Genomic DNA, 14765 nt, shown 5'->3' with positions numbered 1-14765 from the left:
CCTCCAGAGTCTGCCAAGATATTTTTAGCTGTTCTAACTTTTCCCTGTAACCTTCATGAAGGAGGATTCAGGTGTGTAGAGGGCAGGGAGTAAATAAGCTTCAGGGAACCAAAAAGCAACTGCAGTTTTCCCCAATTCCCTAGTGCCGAGAGAACTGACAGAATTGGGCATACACTTCCAGATAGGGCATCTGTCCTTGTCTTCTATGCTGCAGAAGGTGTTCCCAGGTCCATGGCCTCGAACTGAACCAGTGGACTGAGAGCCTCAGGCTGAGTGTAAGACAGCCTTGTAACTGTCTGCTCTACAAGCACCTCCAAGCCTCGGTGCTTGGAGAGCAACCCCAACTGCAGAGCAAGAAAGGAGAGGGGGAGGGGAGGCTTACATACCTTCCATTCTTGGCTGGAGAAGAACTTAGGGTTAGGCAGTTTCCCCGTATGGCCCACCAAAATGATGAGATTTAGGGGCTTAGGGGTGCTGGGACCCCAAAATCATGACCTGCCTGAAAGAATTCGACCCAAGCCTTCTTTCCGCCAAAGACAAGATTTATTAGAACATCTTTCGTATTGGCCAGACTCTTAAGGAATCTGAGCACCTGTGAGCTATTGGCTAGATTGTAAGAATTTGAGCCCAGCAGTTTTCCTTTGACTTAACTCAAATGCACTTCTTCTGCTCTATGACCCTTCCCCATTCGTGATCCTTTCCTTCTGCCTCTGCCATTCTCTGAAAACTCTCCTTGATGAAAGAGGAATGAGGAGAGAATGGACTCTCAGCCATGCTACGTTCCTCCCCTGAAAAAAGCAGTTCGGCAACTCTTAGTGGATATCTGTCACATGTCCAGGGAATTTCTTTCCTCTCTGATGGTGATAATGACAGCTGGCCTTTATTCAGTTCTCTAAGCTTTGTAAAGTGAAGTTATCTCATTTGATCCTCACAACAACTCTTGGAGAATGGTGCTGTTATTCCCATTTTATAGATGAGGAAAAATGACCTCTGTTAAAACATGAACATATTAAAACTAAATTAATATGAACCATAAAGTGGTTGCGTGCCTCCTTCTCTCCCTCTTGCGTTCTCTCCTCTCTGTTTTATTTCCCTGGTTTTCTTCTTCATTTGGTCTCTTTTCCCCCTTCTTCAGGTGGCCTGCATGCAGTTCATCAACATCGTGGTACATTCGGTGGAAGATATGAATTTCCGAGTCCACCTGCAATATGAGTTCACCAAGCTTGGGCTGGAGGAGTTCCTGCAGGTGAGCCTTGTGGAGCCTACTCTAAAACATCCCTTCGGCTGGCCTTCTTCTCATTGCTTTTCTCATAAGATACTCAGTCTTGAAGGGTCTGCTACAGTTCTTTGACTCTGACATAGCTTGAGGCTTTGCATCAATTTGTGATAGAAGATTCTCCACTCAAATAGTTCTTCAGTCTGACCTAAGTTTTTAGGGATGGGGAAGGAAAGAAGGAAGGAAACAAGCATTTCTTAAGTGCCTGCTGTGTGCCAGGCACTGTGCTAAGTGTTTTACAAATATTATCGCTTTTGATCTTTGCCATAACCCTGGGAGGTGAGTGCTTGACAACCAGATTTTATGAGGCCTTTCATAATTAACAGATTCCTCTTCTTCCCTCTCTTCCTCTCATGTTCCTTCCATCATCCAGCACTCCCAGAGACCTGGTTACGCCCAATGATACAGCCTACCTGGCCATTTTTTTCAGTATTGGTCACATCTTCTCTCATAGTCCCTGACTTGACAGCCCCCAGAGGAGGAATTATCATACTCCGTGTTCCCTGATGCTTTTATGTTGCCATCACTCACCAATCTCTTCTCCTTTGAAGTTCACTCTATCCAAATTAATCACCCACTATAGATCCTGGTGGTTATCTGCCACCCCCCCCCCCACGACATTTTTATTTCTTTCTCAGTTCAGTGCCTTCCTCTACTCTCACTCTCCTAAGGGATTTCAACATAAATGTTAATGCTTCCTTAAGCATCTCAGTCTACTCAACTCTCATGATCTCTCCCTTTGTCCCTGTTATACACAGGAATGGTTACACCTTTGATCTTGATATCACCTACAAATGTTCCAGTTCCATGATCTGAAATACCCTTATCCAGTCATAGCCATATCATTCCTGTTCTGCCAGAGCCTTATTCTTCCTCATCCTGTTTGTCACCCTCATGGTGACCTCTACTCCTTCCACCCCTCAGGACTTTCCCAGGCCATCATCTGTGCTCTTGGACAAACTCTTGCCCCCATCCTTGACCCTTGAACCAGTTCATTTCGGCACTGTCCTGTACTCTCATATCTGTTGCTCCTTTTCCCTTTTGTTACTTTATCATACCTCACTCTGCTTCTTCTCATGTGCAGAGCTGGAGAAAGTCATTCAGTGATGCTGACTGAACCCATTTATAATTTGTCCTCTAATCTCAACTGGGTCATTTCCACTTCCTGTTCCTCCTTCACCGATTCCTTATATCACTAACTGTTGTAAACTTTGTCCTCTCTGTCAGTCAAAAAGCACTCCACAGTGCTTAGCACATAAATGGCAAAAACAGACAGTCTCTGCCCTCACGGAGCTCATGTATTAGTGAGGGAGATAGTGTGTAAATAACTAGGTATAAACTAGGTATAGTGAGTAACTAGGAGACATTCAGAATAGATAGGAGGTAATCAGAGAGAGAGAGGAAGGCACTATAGCTGGGTAGACCAGTAAAAGTCTGCAGAAGTAGTATTGGAGCTGAGTCTAGAAGGAAGCCAAGGACAGTTAGAAGTGGAGTTTGTGGGGCAGAGCCTTCCCGGAATGGAGGGTAGCTAGCTCACAGGTATGGAGAAAGGAGGTGGAGTATTGGGTTCAAGGAACAAATTTCCCACACCTCCTCTTCTCCAACTCTTGTCAGGTAAAGATCTTGCCTCATATTTTGTAGAAAAAATTGGAGCCATTTGCCATGAGCTCACCTCACAACTCATTGACATCATCCTACACTATTTTCTTTACTCCAGTTTCTGATTAACAAGTGGGACTTCTCTTCAACAAGATGAACCCTTTTACATGTGTCCTTGATTCTATCTCCTCCCATCTTTTCCAGCAGATAGCATCCACAGTTAGCCCACTCTCTATAATCTTCATTTTCTCGCTGTTGACTAGTTTCTTCCTTCCTGCCTATAAACATGCCCAAGGCCCCCCCATCCTTAAAACATCACTAGACCTTATCATCTCTACAAGCTGTTGTCCTGTATCTCCTTTTTTCTCAGCCAGCCTCCTTGAAAAGGGTATCTACACCCATTGCTTCCATTTCCTTTCCTATTACTTTCTTCCAGATCTTCTGAAATTTGGCTTCCAACTTCATCCCTCAACTGAGCCTCTCTAGTTACCAAGTGTTATCCCTTAATTGCCAAAGCTTATGGCCTTCTCTAAATCCTGATCCTTCTTGATCAAGATTCCTTGACGTCCATCCAGGACTAGTCCTTCTCTGCTCGTCTCTCTATTCCAAACACCTATTATTCCATTTAGGATAGCTTCAGGACTTTTCTTGTCATTCTTCAACTTTATGCCTGACTCTACATCCCATACTTTCTGTCTCTTCCCCAGAAGTCTCGGCATACAGAGAGCGAGAAGTTGCAAGTACAGATTCAGGCATACCTAGATAATGTTTTTGATGTTGGTGGACTGCTAGAGGATGCTGAAACCAAGAATGTGGCACTGGAGAAGGTGGAGGAGCTGGAGGAGCACATTTCCCAAGTAAGTGTCATTTCCTTTGGCTGTCTGAGACGAAGTGGAGGAAGGTTTGGATTTCAGTATTTTTGGTGTTTTTTTTTTAAGTGAGGCAATCAGGGTTAAGTGACTTGCCCAGGGTCACACAGCTAGTAAGTGTCAAGTGTCTGAGGCTGGATTTGAACTCAGGTCTTCCTAACTCCACTTGTAGTTTTGGAGTAAAATATACCCTATAGCCATCTTATATTGGAACCAGAGCCCTGGGGAATAGCCTGGTCTCTCTCAGACATCCTCTACACAAGAAAAAACTGAGACCAGGCTTAACCTCCTGGAGCTGTCTCAGACCACAACAGATGACCTCAATGATGGAAATGAACCAGCCCTTCGGTATGTTAGGGTGCTCAATTCCAGCAAGCAAATGACCAGTCATGCCAAGATGACCCATACAGTTGTGTCAGGGCTGTTGGCCATGAGGAGAGACCTTTGGGAAGTCCAAGGACTTTAGTCTTGTGAAGACTTTTCTCTCATGCTTGTGTTTTGGGGGAGTGAACAGCACTGAATGCTCAATTTTAGCTTGGGGATGACAGAGGCTATGGGTTGTATTTTTCAATTCAAGTTCCTTTGAATCCCCAGAGCTGCAGGAATTGGGTTGGGTCTCCTACTTTTTTCTTCTTTAGTTATCTGAAAAGTTGTTGGATCTCGAAAATGAAAACATGATGCGTGTAGCAGAGTTGGAGAAGCAGCTGCTGCAGCGGGAGAAGGAGCTAGAAAATATCAAGGTATTGGGGATTAGTATAGGGAGTAGTCAGAAGGATCCAGGAATCCTTTTGCATGTGGGTAATGCTTTTACTTCCAAAGAGCTTTTGAATCTTTTTATTTCTCTTTTTTTCCCCCAAGGGAAATAAAACCAGCCTCCAGTTGGAAGTCAAGGCCCAGAGTGGGTCATTGTGTGACTCTTTCACATGATGAGTCAGGGGTGGAAGTAGGGTTGAACCCCAGTTATTAAGTTGTCTGATTCTCAACCTAGAGCTCTTTCCAGTAGGCCTCATTCTCCCTGAGTTCTGCCTAGAGCTGTTTGATGGGTTGGGGTAGTAGATGCCACTGGGTCCACGTGTCATAGATGGAGGTGGCCTTGCCATTCCATTTCAAAGTGGCTCTCTTCTGTTCTGCCACCTGTGTTATTTATGCTGATTCAGTTTGTATTAATTTTCATAAAGCTATGAAGTCAACTCCACTCTTTCAGAGTGTAATGTTTGTTCTCTTTACCTCCCTTACTCTGCTCTAGGCCTTTCCTATTCCCATTTCAGTAGCTTTGCTCCTCTGAGCACCCTGATAGAGACTCATTAAGAATCTCTCAGGTAGAAAATCCCTGAACTGGGGCATACCTTGCCCTAATGCAGGTCCCAGGGGCAACTCCTACCCATTCTCAGCTCTACCTCTCCCACCTCATTAACTTTGTCTGCTATGCAGGAGACCTATGAAAACACGAATCATCAGGTACACACTCTTAGGAGGCTTATCAAGGAGAAGGAGGAAGCCTTTCAGCATAGGTGCCACCTAGATCCACATACTCAGGCTTTGGAATCAATGGGCAGTGATCTCACCAGGGTGGGCCCTACTGAACTCAGTGAGAGTGTGTTCCCGTCAGACCTCGACGTAGCAGTCCCACCCTCACCCCCGGAAGAGACACTGCCCCTACCCCCACCGCCAGCTCCACCTCTTCCACCTCCAGCACCCCCACTTCCAGGTAACTATGCCCTTGGGATGCAGTGAGTTCCATTGTTTAGGGAAGTACCTAAGGCAGAAGCCACGTCAGTAATGAAGATTTATTATTCATTCATATAGAGATCTATTATTCATTACTTTTTTAAACAAAGTAGACATTGCAAAAATGGTTAATACATTAGATAATAGAGCTGTGAGGAAAGGCTGAAGAACTGGAAACCAAACAGCTGAGTGGAGGACATGAGGGTTGTGTTTAAGGTCGTCAAAGAGATTAACTAACCTGTTAGCACTCTTGTCTCCATGGACAGAAAAAGAGGGAAAGGAGAATTTAAGCTAGAGACAAGGAAAAACTTCCACATTATCCTAGAGGGAATCAATAGAATGTGGGTTAACTGAGGGTTGCTATAGTGGCTGTTTATCTAGAAATCTTCTGAGTTAGGCGCTATGGAGGAGGGAAACTCTGGAAGGCATTTTCCTCATCGTTCTATTCTTCTTCCTTTTCTTCCCTTAGAAAAATGTCCTCCTGCCCCACCTCTCCCTGGAGCTGCTCCTTCTGTGGTCTTGACTGTGGGCTTGTCAGGTAAGAACCATCAGGACTTTTGGTGGTGGAACGGGAAAGGAGATAGAGACTTTGTTGGCTAGAATTTGGGGCAGTAGGAAAATGGCTTTGTTGCTTATTCATGTCCAATTCTTTCTGACCTCATGGGCCATACTGTCCACAGGGTTTTCTTGGCAAAGATACTAGAGTGGTTTGCCATTTCCTTCTCCAGTGGATTAAGGCAAACTTGCCCAAGTTCACACAGCTAGTAAGTGTCTGAGGCCAGATTTGGACTCGGGTCTTCCTGACTCCAGACCCAACATTCCAACTACCGAGCCACCTAGCTGCCCCTAAAAATGGCTTTAAATTTCTCCAATGACTTTCACTGCTTCTCATCCATCTCAGCTATCCGAATCAAGAAACCAATCAAGACCAAGTTCCGTCTGCCTGTATTTAATTGGACAGCATTGAAGCCCAACCAGATCAGTGGCACTGTCTTCAGTGAACTTGATGATGAGAAGATCTTAGAAGTGAGGCTGGGTTTGGGTTCAGAGGGAAGGCTTTAAGGGCCCCAAAATACTAACCTTACCTCAGCTAATCCCATCCATCCATTCTGTCCATTGGGCTGGGAGATAACCATCACTTGGGAATGGTGCCTGATAGTCGAAAGCTTTGTTGAAACTGGGAGGGCAGTGGTGGAGCCAGGAGAGCCAGATATCTTGGGGAAATAGCATCTCCCTTGTTTCCACCAGGATCTGGACCTGGACAAGTTTGAGGAACTGTTCAAGACAAAGGCACAGGGTCCTGCTCTTGATCTTGTCTGCTCCAAGAGCAAAACCTCACAAAAGGCAGCCAGCAAGGTTACTCTGCTGGAGGCCAATCGAGCCAAGAACCTGGCGATTACTCTACGAAAGGCAGGCCGCTCAGCTGAGGAAATCTGCAGAGCAATCCATACGTAGGCCACCACGCTGCCTTGGCTCTTCTTCTCCTTTTCTCTCTCCCCACTCCACTCCCCAAGTCCTCTTCCTCATCCCATCTGAGCTAAGTCAGGTGGGGCAGGTTAGAGCCAGTCCAGGATGACAGGAAACCCTCCCTCCTTCAGCTTGCTCCTTAGGCATTTTTACTGCCTCCCAGAGTGGCTACTTTGGGAACTGCAGCCCCTGGTCCTTGCCCATGTCCCAGTGGGATTTACCTCCCAGAGTTGTGGTTCACTGTTCTCTCCCTGCGGGCTTGTGGTGAGTGGGGGAGTGGGGCAGTGAAGTGTGGTGGGAACGAGGAATGGGACGGATGGAAATTCCACCTGAGAAGGTGGTAAAAATGGTGGATAGATCCAAGGGGCCTGAGACCGCCTCTTCTCTGGCCTCAGGTTTGACCTGCAGACGCTGCCCGTGGACTTTGTGGAGTGTCTTATGCGTTTCCTGCCAACAGAGGCTGAGGTGAAGCTCTTGCGTCAGTATGAGCGAGAACGGCAGCCCCTGGAAGAACTGGCGGCTGAGGACCGTTTCATGCTGCTCTTCAGCAAGGTGGAGCGGCTGACCCAGCGCATGGCCGGCATGGCCTTCCTGGGCAACTTCCAGGACAACCTGCAGATGCTCACACCGGTACCAGCTCCTTCCCAGCTTCTGCTCTCATCCCCCATTAAGCATCTTCAAACCCTGTTGCCGTCCCAGAGTGTCCTCTGCTGCCTGTCCACTCAGTCATTCCACCTAGCCCCTTCCCTCCAGCCCCACAATTAACTCAGCTGCTCCGTCCTTCCTTCCAGCAACTCAATGCCATCATCGCAGCGTCCGCCTCCGTCAAGTCTTCTCAAAGGCTGAAGCAGATGCTTGAGGTAGGCTGAGGCCCACAGGCTGACAGGCAGGGGGGAAGTGGGACCTGGTGTTCACAAGGGTGCTATGGGTAAAGTAGAAGAGGCCTACCTGAGCAGGGCTTCCTGTCTCCCCTGTGGCTTCTTGGCAGATAATCCTTGCTCTGGGCAACTACATGAACAGCAGCAAGAGGGGTGCGGTGTACGGCTTCAAGCTGCAGAGCCTGGACCTGGTAAGGATGGAGCTAGAGTAGGTGGAGGCTCCAGGGGATGCATGATGGGAGGAGGTTGGGGGTTCTGTGATTAGCAAACAAGCAAAGAAAGCCTATATGCTCCCATCTGTGCTCAACACCATGACTTTCACCCCTATCTCATCTCCACCTATAGCTATTGGACACCAAATCTACTGACCGGAAGCTGACCTTGTTACACTTCATTGCATTGACCGTGAAAGAGAAGTACCCAGAATTGGCCGGCTTCTGGCATGAGCTGCACTTCGTGGAGAAGGCCGCGGCAGGTGAGAAGAACCAGGCTTCCCTGAGGCCGGGGCTCTTGAGCTGTGTGACGCCTCCCTTGCTGTCTCAGCCCCAGGACAATCCCAGGAAGTGAGGAGGGGGAGCAGGGGGCACTTGTAGCTCCTTTGTTCTCTTTCTTTTTTCTTTTCCTTTTGACTACTTCAAAGTTTTCCGTGGGGGCCATGGCTGGGGCTGCCCAAGGGGGAGCCTTCCTCCAGGAACAGGGCCCTGGCCCAGCCCTTCCTAGCTTTGTGGAGTGGGGCGCAGAGAAAAGAACTGCCTTTTTACTCCTTGCTCCTTTAGGCTTGGTTTGGTAGATTCAGGGTTTGTTTTTCTAACGACATATATGAAAGTGCTTTAGAAAAGTTTCAGGTGCTGTTCCAAATGGAAGGTATTTTTAAAAACTGTCTTTCCTTGCCTGCTGTTCAGATGGACCTGGACAGAAGAGTAGGCAGGGGTGCTCTCAGAGGTAGTTATCTCAGAACCCCCTGGAAAGCGCACTAGGTTTGGAGTCTGAGGGTGTGGGTCCACGTCCTACCTTTTCCACTTCTCATCTCGGTGACCGTGAGCAAGTCATTTTACTTCCTGGGCTCACTTCCCTTATTGGAAAATAGACCTAAATCTCTAAGGATATGATCCTATTTTTTCCTCAGAAGCGATCTTCTTTCAGAATGTAGGTGGGATTAGGGCATGAGGTCACTGTCCAAATCATTTCTTGCTTAATAGGTAGACTTGTCCCCAGTTAGAGCCTGGTGCCTTGGCTTTCTGAGTGACCAGTGAATGGTGGTTCCCAGATCTGTCTGCAGAGGTCAGGGTCTAGGATGAATAGAAGCCTGGGAAGCCCCGGACTGATGCCTCACTGCTTCCTCTGGCTAGATTCTTCAGTTAGTCAAACAAAGCCTTTATCAATACCTACCTTGTGCCAGGCCCTCTACTGGAAGTTGGGGGTACAAAGACAAAGACAAATGAAACATTTCTTGTCCTCAGAAGAGCTTACACTATTGAGGAGACAGCATGTACATATCTAAGTATGTGCAAAATGAAATGTGTGCGTGTGTGTGTGTGTGTAATCAGGAAAGAGTCCTGTAGTTATTGATCTTTAGATCAATACATCTTTATATGGCATTATCTCATGCCCCATCATCAAGCTAATTCAACATTTGTACTTGCTGATGTTCTTTTAAAATAAATATAGTGCCCCAGACACTCCAGATGTGGTCAAAGTATAGCAGGCTGATTTCTTTCCTTGTTCTGGACACCCTTCTTCTTTTAATGTAGCTTGAGCACAGAGACTTTTTGGGGGCTGTTTTATCTCTCTGTGGATTCATTTTGAGTTTTATAGTCAATCCACTTAAAAACCTTTCCCCTCCTTGTTTCTGAGAACTTGATTTTTTAAAAAACTCAACTGTAAGATTTTGCCATAATTTATAGCTATTACATTTTACCTTATTTGTTTTGGTCCAGTGTTCTAGGCCTCTGAGTTCTTTTTGAGTCCTGACTTTCTCATCTATAACTTGTCCTTCCTCGCTCAATGTCATCTGCAGATAGGCGTGCCATACTTGTCTTTACCCAGAGTATTGTTAAAAACGTTACAGGAGAGGGACCTACTTGTGGAATTAGTTCTAAACCCACTAAAGTGGCCTTTCCTCTAGCCTTGAGGGAGGGGCACTGAGTAGGGGGCTATTGTGCTAGTTTGGGTGAAAGAGCTAGAAGCTAGAAATCAGGAGGGAGACTATGGGGTTATTTGCATGTGGATGATGATTAAACCCATGGGAGCTGATGAAGTCGCTCAGTGAGAGCATAGAGAGAGAAGGGAAGAGGGCCCAGGCCAGAGTCTGGGGTCATATTCACAGTTATCAGGTGTAAGATATAGGTGAGAACCCAGAAAAAGCAGTGCCATGAAAATTCAGAAAAGAGAGAGTATTGAGGAAGAGAGGGTGGTGAACAGTGTACAAGGCTGCAGAGAAGTCACGAAGGCTGAGGACTGAGAAAAGGCCATTCGGTTTGGCAGTTAAGGTAACTTTGGAGAGAGCAGTTTCAGGGGATGAAATTGCAGAGGACTAAGAAAGGTGAGGAAAGTGAAGGCAACAAATTTTGTTTAAAGACAGCTTTTCCCCTCAAGGTGCAATGGGCTGGGCAGGGAGGCGGGAATGCTAGGTCTCATGTATGTCCTCAGCCTGGGACTCGGGTGTCCACAGTGTCCTTAGAGAACGTGTTGCTGGATGTGAAGGAGCTGGGCCGAGGAATGGAGCTGATCCGGAGAGAATGCAGCCTTCATGACAACAGCGTCCTCCGCAACTTCCTCAATGCGAATGAGGGCAAGCTGGACAAGCTCCAGCGAGATGCCAGGACAGCAGAGGTGGGGCCTTGGGCAAGGAAAACCAGACAGTGGAGGGGAGAAGCATTCATTTCTCCATTTGGCTCCTGATGAGTTTCCTCACCACCATCATCAAAAAGCATTTATCAAACACTTGTGTGCAATTTTTTTTCTTTTATTTTGTTGGGAGTGGGGCTGATGGGTGTGGTGGGTAGAACTCTACAAAGTGTGCTATCCAAATACAGGGCCTATTCTTGCAGGGCAGACACAAAAATACAAAGTAAGGATGATAACAATAGCTAACATTTATATAGCACTTAGTATGTCCCAGGCACTGTGCTAAGCACTTATCTTATTTGATGCTCAATCCTGGGAGGTGGGTGCTATTATTATCCCCATTTTACAGATGAAGAAACCGAAGCAAATAGGTTAAATGACTTGCCCAGAGTCACTGAGCTAGTAAGTTGTTTGAAGCTAGATTTGAACTTAAGTCTTCCTAGCAGCCGTAATGGGATTCCTCTATTCTGTTATGACTCACAGTGGGTTAGAGTGTACTGCTTCCCACGTCTTGAGATTTTGGTTCTCCTGTGTTTGAGTTGACCTCCTTGCTGCCCACTCCATGCCGACCCCTTTTGTCCTCTTCCTTTCTCCAGGAGGCTTACAATGCAGTTGTACGATACTTTGGTGAAAGCCCCAAGACAACTCCTCCTTCTGTATTCTTTCCAGTATTTGTTCGGTTTATCCGCTCTTACAAGGTATGGAGTAAGAAGGCTCATTAGTGAGAGGGAAGCCCCAGTTTGAGGGGCAGGGGTGCTGTGCTTCAGCTTTAGCTCCTTCTTCACCAGTGGGGTTGGAGGTGGGAGTTCCATACTGTTGAAAGGCCCCTTGGCTAGGGAGTGGTGGGCAGGGTGGGGACCCAAGCCCTTCCTGTAATTGTCTGGGGCAGGAAATGCCCCTTAGTGGGTGGCCACCTGGGGTTAATATGGTCCAGTCAGCATCACCCGCAGCCTCCACCCCAGCCCTCCCTGCTTCGGTTCGCCTCACCCCCGTACCTGAATCCCATTGGTTCCCAGGAAGCAGAGCTGGAAAATGAGGCACGAAAAAAGCAGGAAGAAGTAATGCGGGAGAAGCTGCTGGCTCAGGAGGCTAAGAAACTGGATGCCAAGGTGGGTGGGGCAGAGAAGTGTGTGTGGAGGGTGGTGTTTGTTTAAGGGAGGAAGGGAGGAATAAAGTGTCAGAAATAGTGTGGAACTGAGAGCCAGGGGAAAAGTAAAGGTGGATGGTCAAGACCAGGATGGTAGAGTGGGCCCCCAGGTAGTCTAGGGGATTAAAGCCCAGTGAGGGAAAGGGCTCATAGAGCTGGAGCTACAAGGGACCTCTCATTCAACCTTCTCATTCTTCAGGTGAAAAAAATGAGGCCCAGAGAGGGTTTAAGTAACCTGCCTTGGGTCATGCAGGGACTAGATAAAGGGGGAGGGGCTAAAGAGATTCCTGAGCCTTGCTGTGGACACATGAGGCTAGAGTACAAGGACAAAAGGGAGTCCCGGTTACTTCTCAGACTGACCCAGGCCAGGTCAGGATGATGGTTATGATGCGTTTCCTTCTCCTCCCAGACTCCATCCCAGCGGAACAAGTGGCAGCAGCAAGAATTGATTGCAGAGCTTCGGCGGCGCCAGGCCAAGGAGCACCGGCCTGTCTATGAGGGCAAGGATGGCACCATAGAAGATATTATCACAGGTGAGACTCCTTTCCATCATAGGTCTCCTGCCCAGGGCTCTGCTGACAGCCCAGAACTACATGAGCCAGCACTGAACTCGACTGTGCTGTGCCAAGTTGCCCAGTTGTTCGTCCTCTACCCATCTCCTATATCCCCATTCACTTGGGGTCTGATCAGTGTCTCTCTCTTCTGCTGGCTGCAGTGCTGAAGAGTGTCCCCTTCACAGCCCGCACTGCCAAGCGGGGCTCACGCTTCTTCTGCGATGCAGCCCATCATGATGAATCAAACTGTTAGCCCCCAAGGCTGGGAGCCCCTGACAGGTACTGGGCACCTAAGCTGCCCAACTCTGCATGACCATCCCCTGGAGATGTCTGCTGCATGACTCAGATCCATTTCCTATTAGAACCTAACTGTTAAGATCCCTCTCTGTCCTTGCATGTCCCTTTGCTCTGGGCACCACTTTCCCCCTGCATGTTTCCTTAGGGATTGGGCTTCTTTGAAATTCTGAGGAAAAAGGGTCTTAGATTCAAAGGCTGGGGCTTTGGAGCTATGTCAGAGGAGACAACATTAGGAAGTTTCTTTGGACTGGTGAGGCAGAGGGGCCTAGTGGTCAAAGGCAAGCACTGTATTGGGGGGACAGGGAAGTTAGGGACCTATGGTTTAACACAATAGAATAGCTTTCAGCTGGAAGAACAGATGCATTCTTGCTATCATGCCTCCTGGCAGCTATTCTGTGCCTGGGATTTCCTTGCTGATTCTGTCTCTTAATTATTCTCGTTTCTGTCCAGTGGCAAGAACCATTCTCCCTAGTTCCACTGTCCTTTAACCATTTAAATTCCTCAGTAGTATCTATACTAATTTTTCCAGCTAATGCTGGTCCATCCTGGCCCGTTGGTCTACCTAGCGAGGCAACAGCAGCTTAAACCCCTACAGGGTCTAGTGAGACTTGTCTGCAGGGGAGTGGGGACCAAATGTATGCTTTTTAAGATGGCACACCTTTGCCATGCCCTGCTTGGTAAGTGCTTCTTTCCATCCACAGGCATGCACCACTGGGCCTGGAGCTATGCCCTGGCCCGAGCCCCAGGTCCCCACTGAGGCACCAATCATGGAGAAGGAAGCACTTCAGGCCCTCAAGCTCGTCTCTACAAGTTGAAGGGGTTTGATCCGGAGCCTTGGAACTGGCAGTGGCTCCCAAGCTGGGACTGCCACATTTATCCCCTCACTTCCTGTTCCCATCCCAGGCCTTGAGACTGGCTTCCCATTGGCTTCTGGTTCAGAAAGGGAGACAGTAGTCATCTTCTCTGTGGGAATTAGATTCCCCAGGCTGAGTCCCTGCCCAGGACCCAGGAACCATGCATTGTCTTTTACTGCACTTTGCTCTTAAGGCCTCTAACCACCTGCCCTGCTAGGGCATTCTTAATCCCTTCAAGGCAGCTCAGCCCCTTGTTTGGAGTGGGCACAGCCCCTAGCTGGATCAGGGTGGAGATGTCAGCTTCAGCACTTCCTGAGAGCTTAGGCCCAGAGCCCTAGGCCTCAACCCAAGGGCATGAAAAAGAGAAGGAATAAATGGTAGTGGCTAGATCCTAACTGGAGGAGGGGCAGAGACAAAACCCAGAGTATGAGCTGATGGGAGAAAAGTCCTAGAGTTACTTTGTTCTAGACCCTTAGATGGCTGCCAGAACACTGGGGGATGAGAAAATATTCCTCCAGTGCCTGGGGTCCTGCCCTGCTAATAAGCAGGGTAGGCTGTTAAGCTAACTTCTAGGCTTGTCAGTATTGATGGTGGAAGCTTTTCTACCTGCCCATATCTGGTCACTGCCTGGCTTCTGAGTGGAGACCAAGGACAGAGCTGGGGAAAGAGGAAATAACTGGGATTGCCTGACCTGTTGAAGGTAAAGAGGGGGGCATCTACAGCAGCAGGCTAAGCATTGGAATGGACCAAACCTGTTATTTTCTAGTGAGGAAATTGCTAATTTAGATCAGCACCAGTTTTGCAACTTAAAAATCTTGAGCATCCCGAGGCCCTGGGCAGGTAAATGACTTGGCACAGTCACACAGCCAGTAAAGGACAGTCAGACAAAGGACTTGTCATACTGCCTCTGTACGCTAAGTATTAAGGGAAGAAAACAACAGAAAAGCCTATGCACTGCTTTGCCAGGTTAGGGCTTTCTATTTGAGCCAAATATCTCCTCCTTGTCCTTCTAGCTCCCTCCCCTTTTCTGTCCCCTGGAAGGGAATGTAGGTTATCCATCCCGTTTTGTATATGGAAAGCATTCCATCCCTACTTGTCTTGTGTGTCTATGTGTATATATCTCTATCTATCTATATGCTCCCCAAATGCCAACAAAAGCTTAGAGCATCACTGTGTGTCTGAGTTCTTTACCCTCAGGGTCATGGGTTGGCCCACGGATGTAGTGTTAGGGGCAATACCCCTATATTCC

The 14765-nt window shown here is 47.8% G+C and overlaps 1 protein-coding gene across 4 annotated transcripts in view; it reads left to right on the top strand.

Moving 5' to 3' along the window:
- The window catches only part of FMNL3 (formin like 3), an 80229-nt gene extending 65543 nt beyond the window's left edge, over positions 1-14686 (top strand). For 2 of the 4 annotated variants that reach the window (XM_027844425.1, XM_027844428.1), the window contains 17 exons: positions 1136-1246; positions 3583-3732; positions 4383-4484; positions 5176-5452; positions 5942-6010; positions 6374-6498; positions 6721-6923; positions 7335-7569; positions 7731-7799; positions 7928-8008; positions 8163-8292; positions 10489-10649; positions 11261-11362; positions 11681-11773; positions 12221-12344; positions 12527-12644; positions 13364-14686. In XM_027844425.1, coding sequence (XP_027700226.1) covers positions 1136-1246; positions 3583-3732; positions 4383-4484; positions 5176-5452; positions 5942-6010; positions 6374-6498; positions 6721-6923; positions 7335-7569; positions 7731-7799; positions 7928-8008; positions 8163-8292; positions 10489-10649; positions 11261-11362; positions 11681-11773; positions 12221-12344; positions 12527-12618 — 2124 coding nt within the window. In that variant the 3' untranslated portion in view covers positions 12619-12644; positions 13364-14686. The remainder of the gene's footprint in view (positions 1-1135; positions 1247-3582; positions 3733-4382; positions 4485-5175; positions 5453-5941; positions 6011-6373; positions 6499-6720; positions 6924-7334; positions 7570-7730; positions 7800-7927; positions 8009-8162; positions 8293-10488; positions 10650-11260; positions 11363-11680; positions 11774-12220; positions 12345-12526; positions 12645-13363) is intronic. The other 2 variants (XM_027844426.1, XM_027844427.1) reach the window with 2 other exon arrangements.
- Positions 14687-14765: the final 79 nt, after the last annotated feature.

The sequence above is a fragment of the Vombatus ursinus genome, unplaced genomic scaffold (genome assembly GCF_900497805.2).
Source record: "Vombatus ursinus unplaced genomic scaffold, bare-nosed wombat genome assembly UNPS02014941.1, whole genome shotgun sequence".
Taxonomy (NCBI): domain Eukaryota; kingdom Metazoa; phylum Chordata; class Mammalia; order Diprotodontia; family Vombatidae; genus Vombatus; species Vombatus ursinus.
Note: the sequence above shows the minus strand (reverse complement) of the source record. Positions and strands in the feature narration are given on the sequence as shown.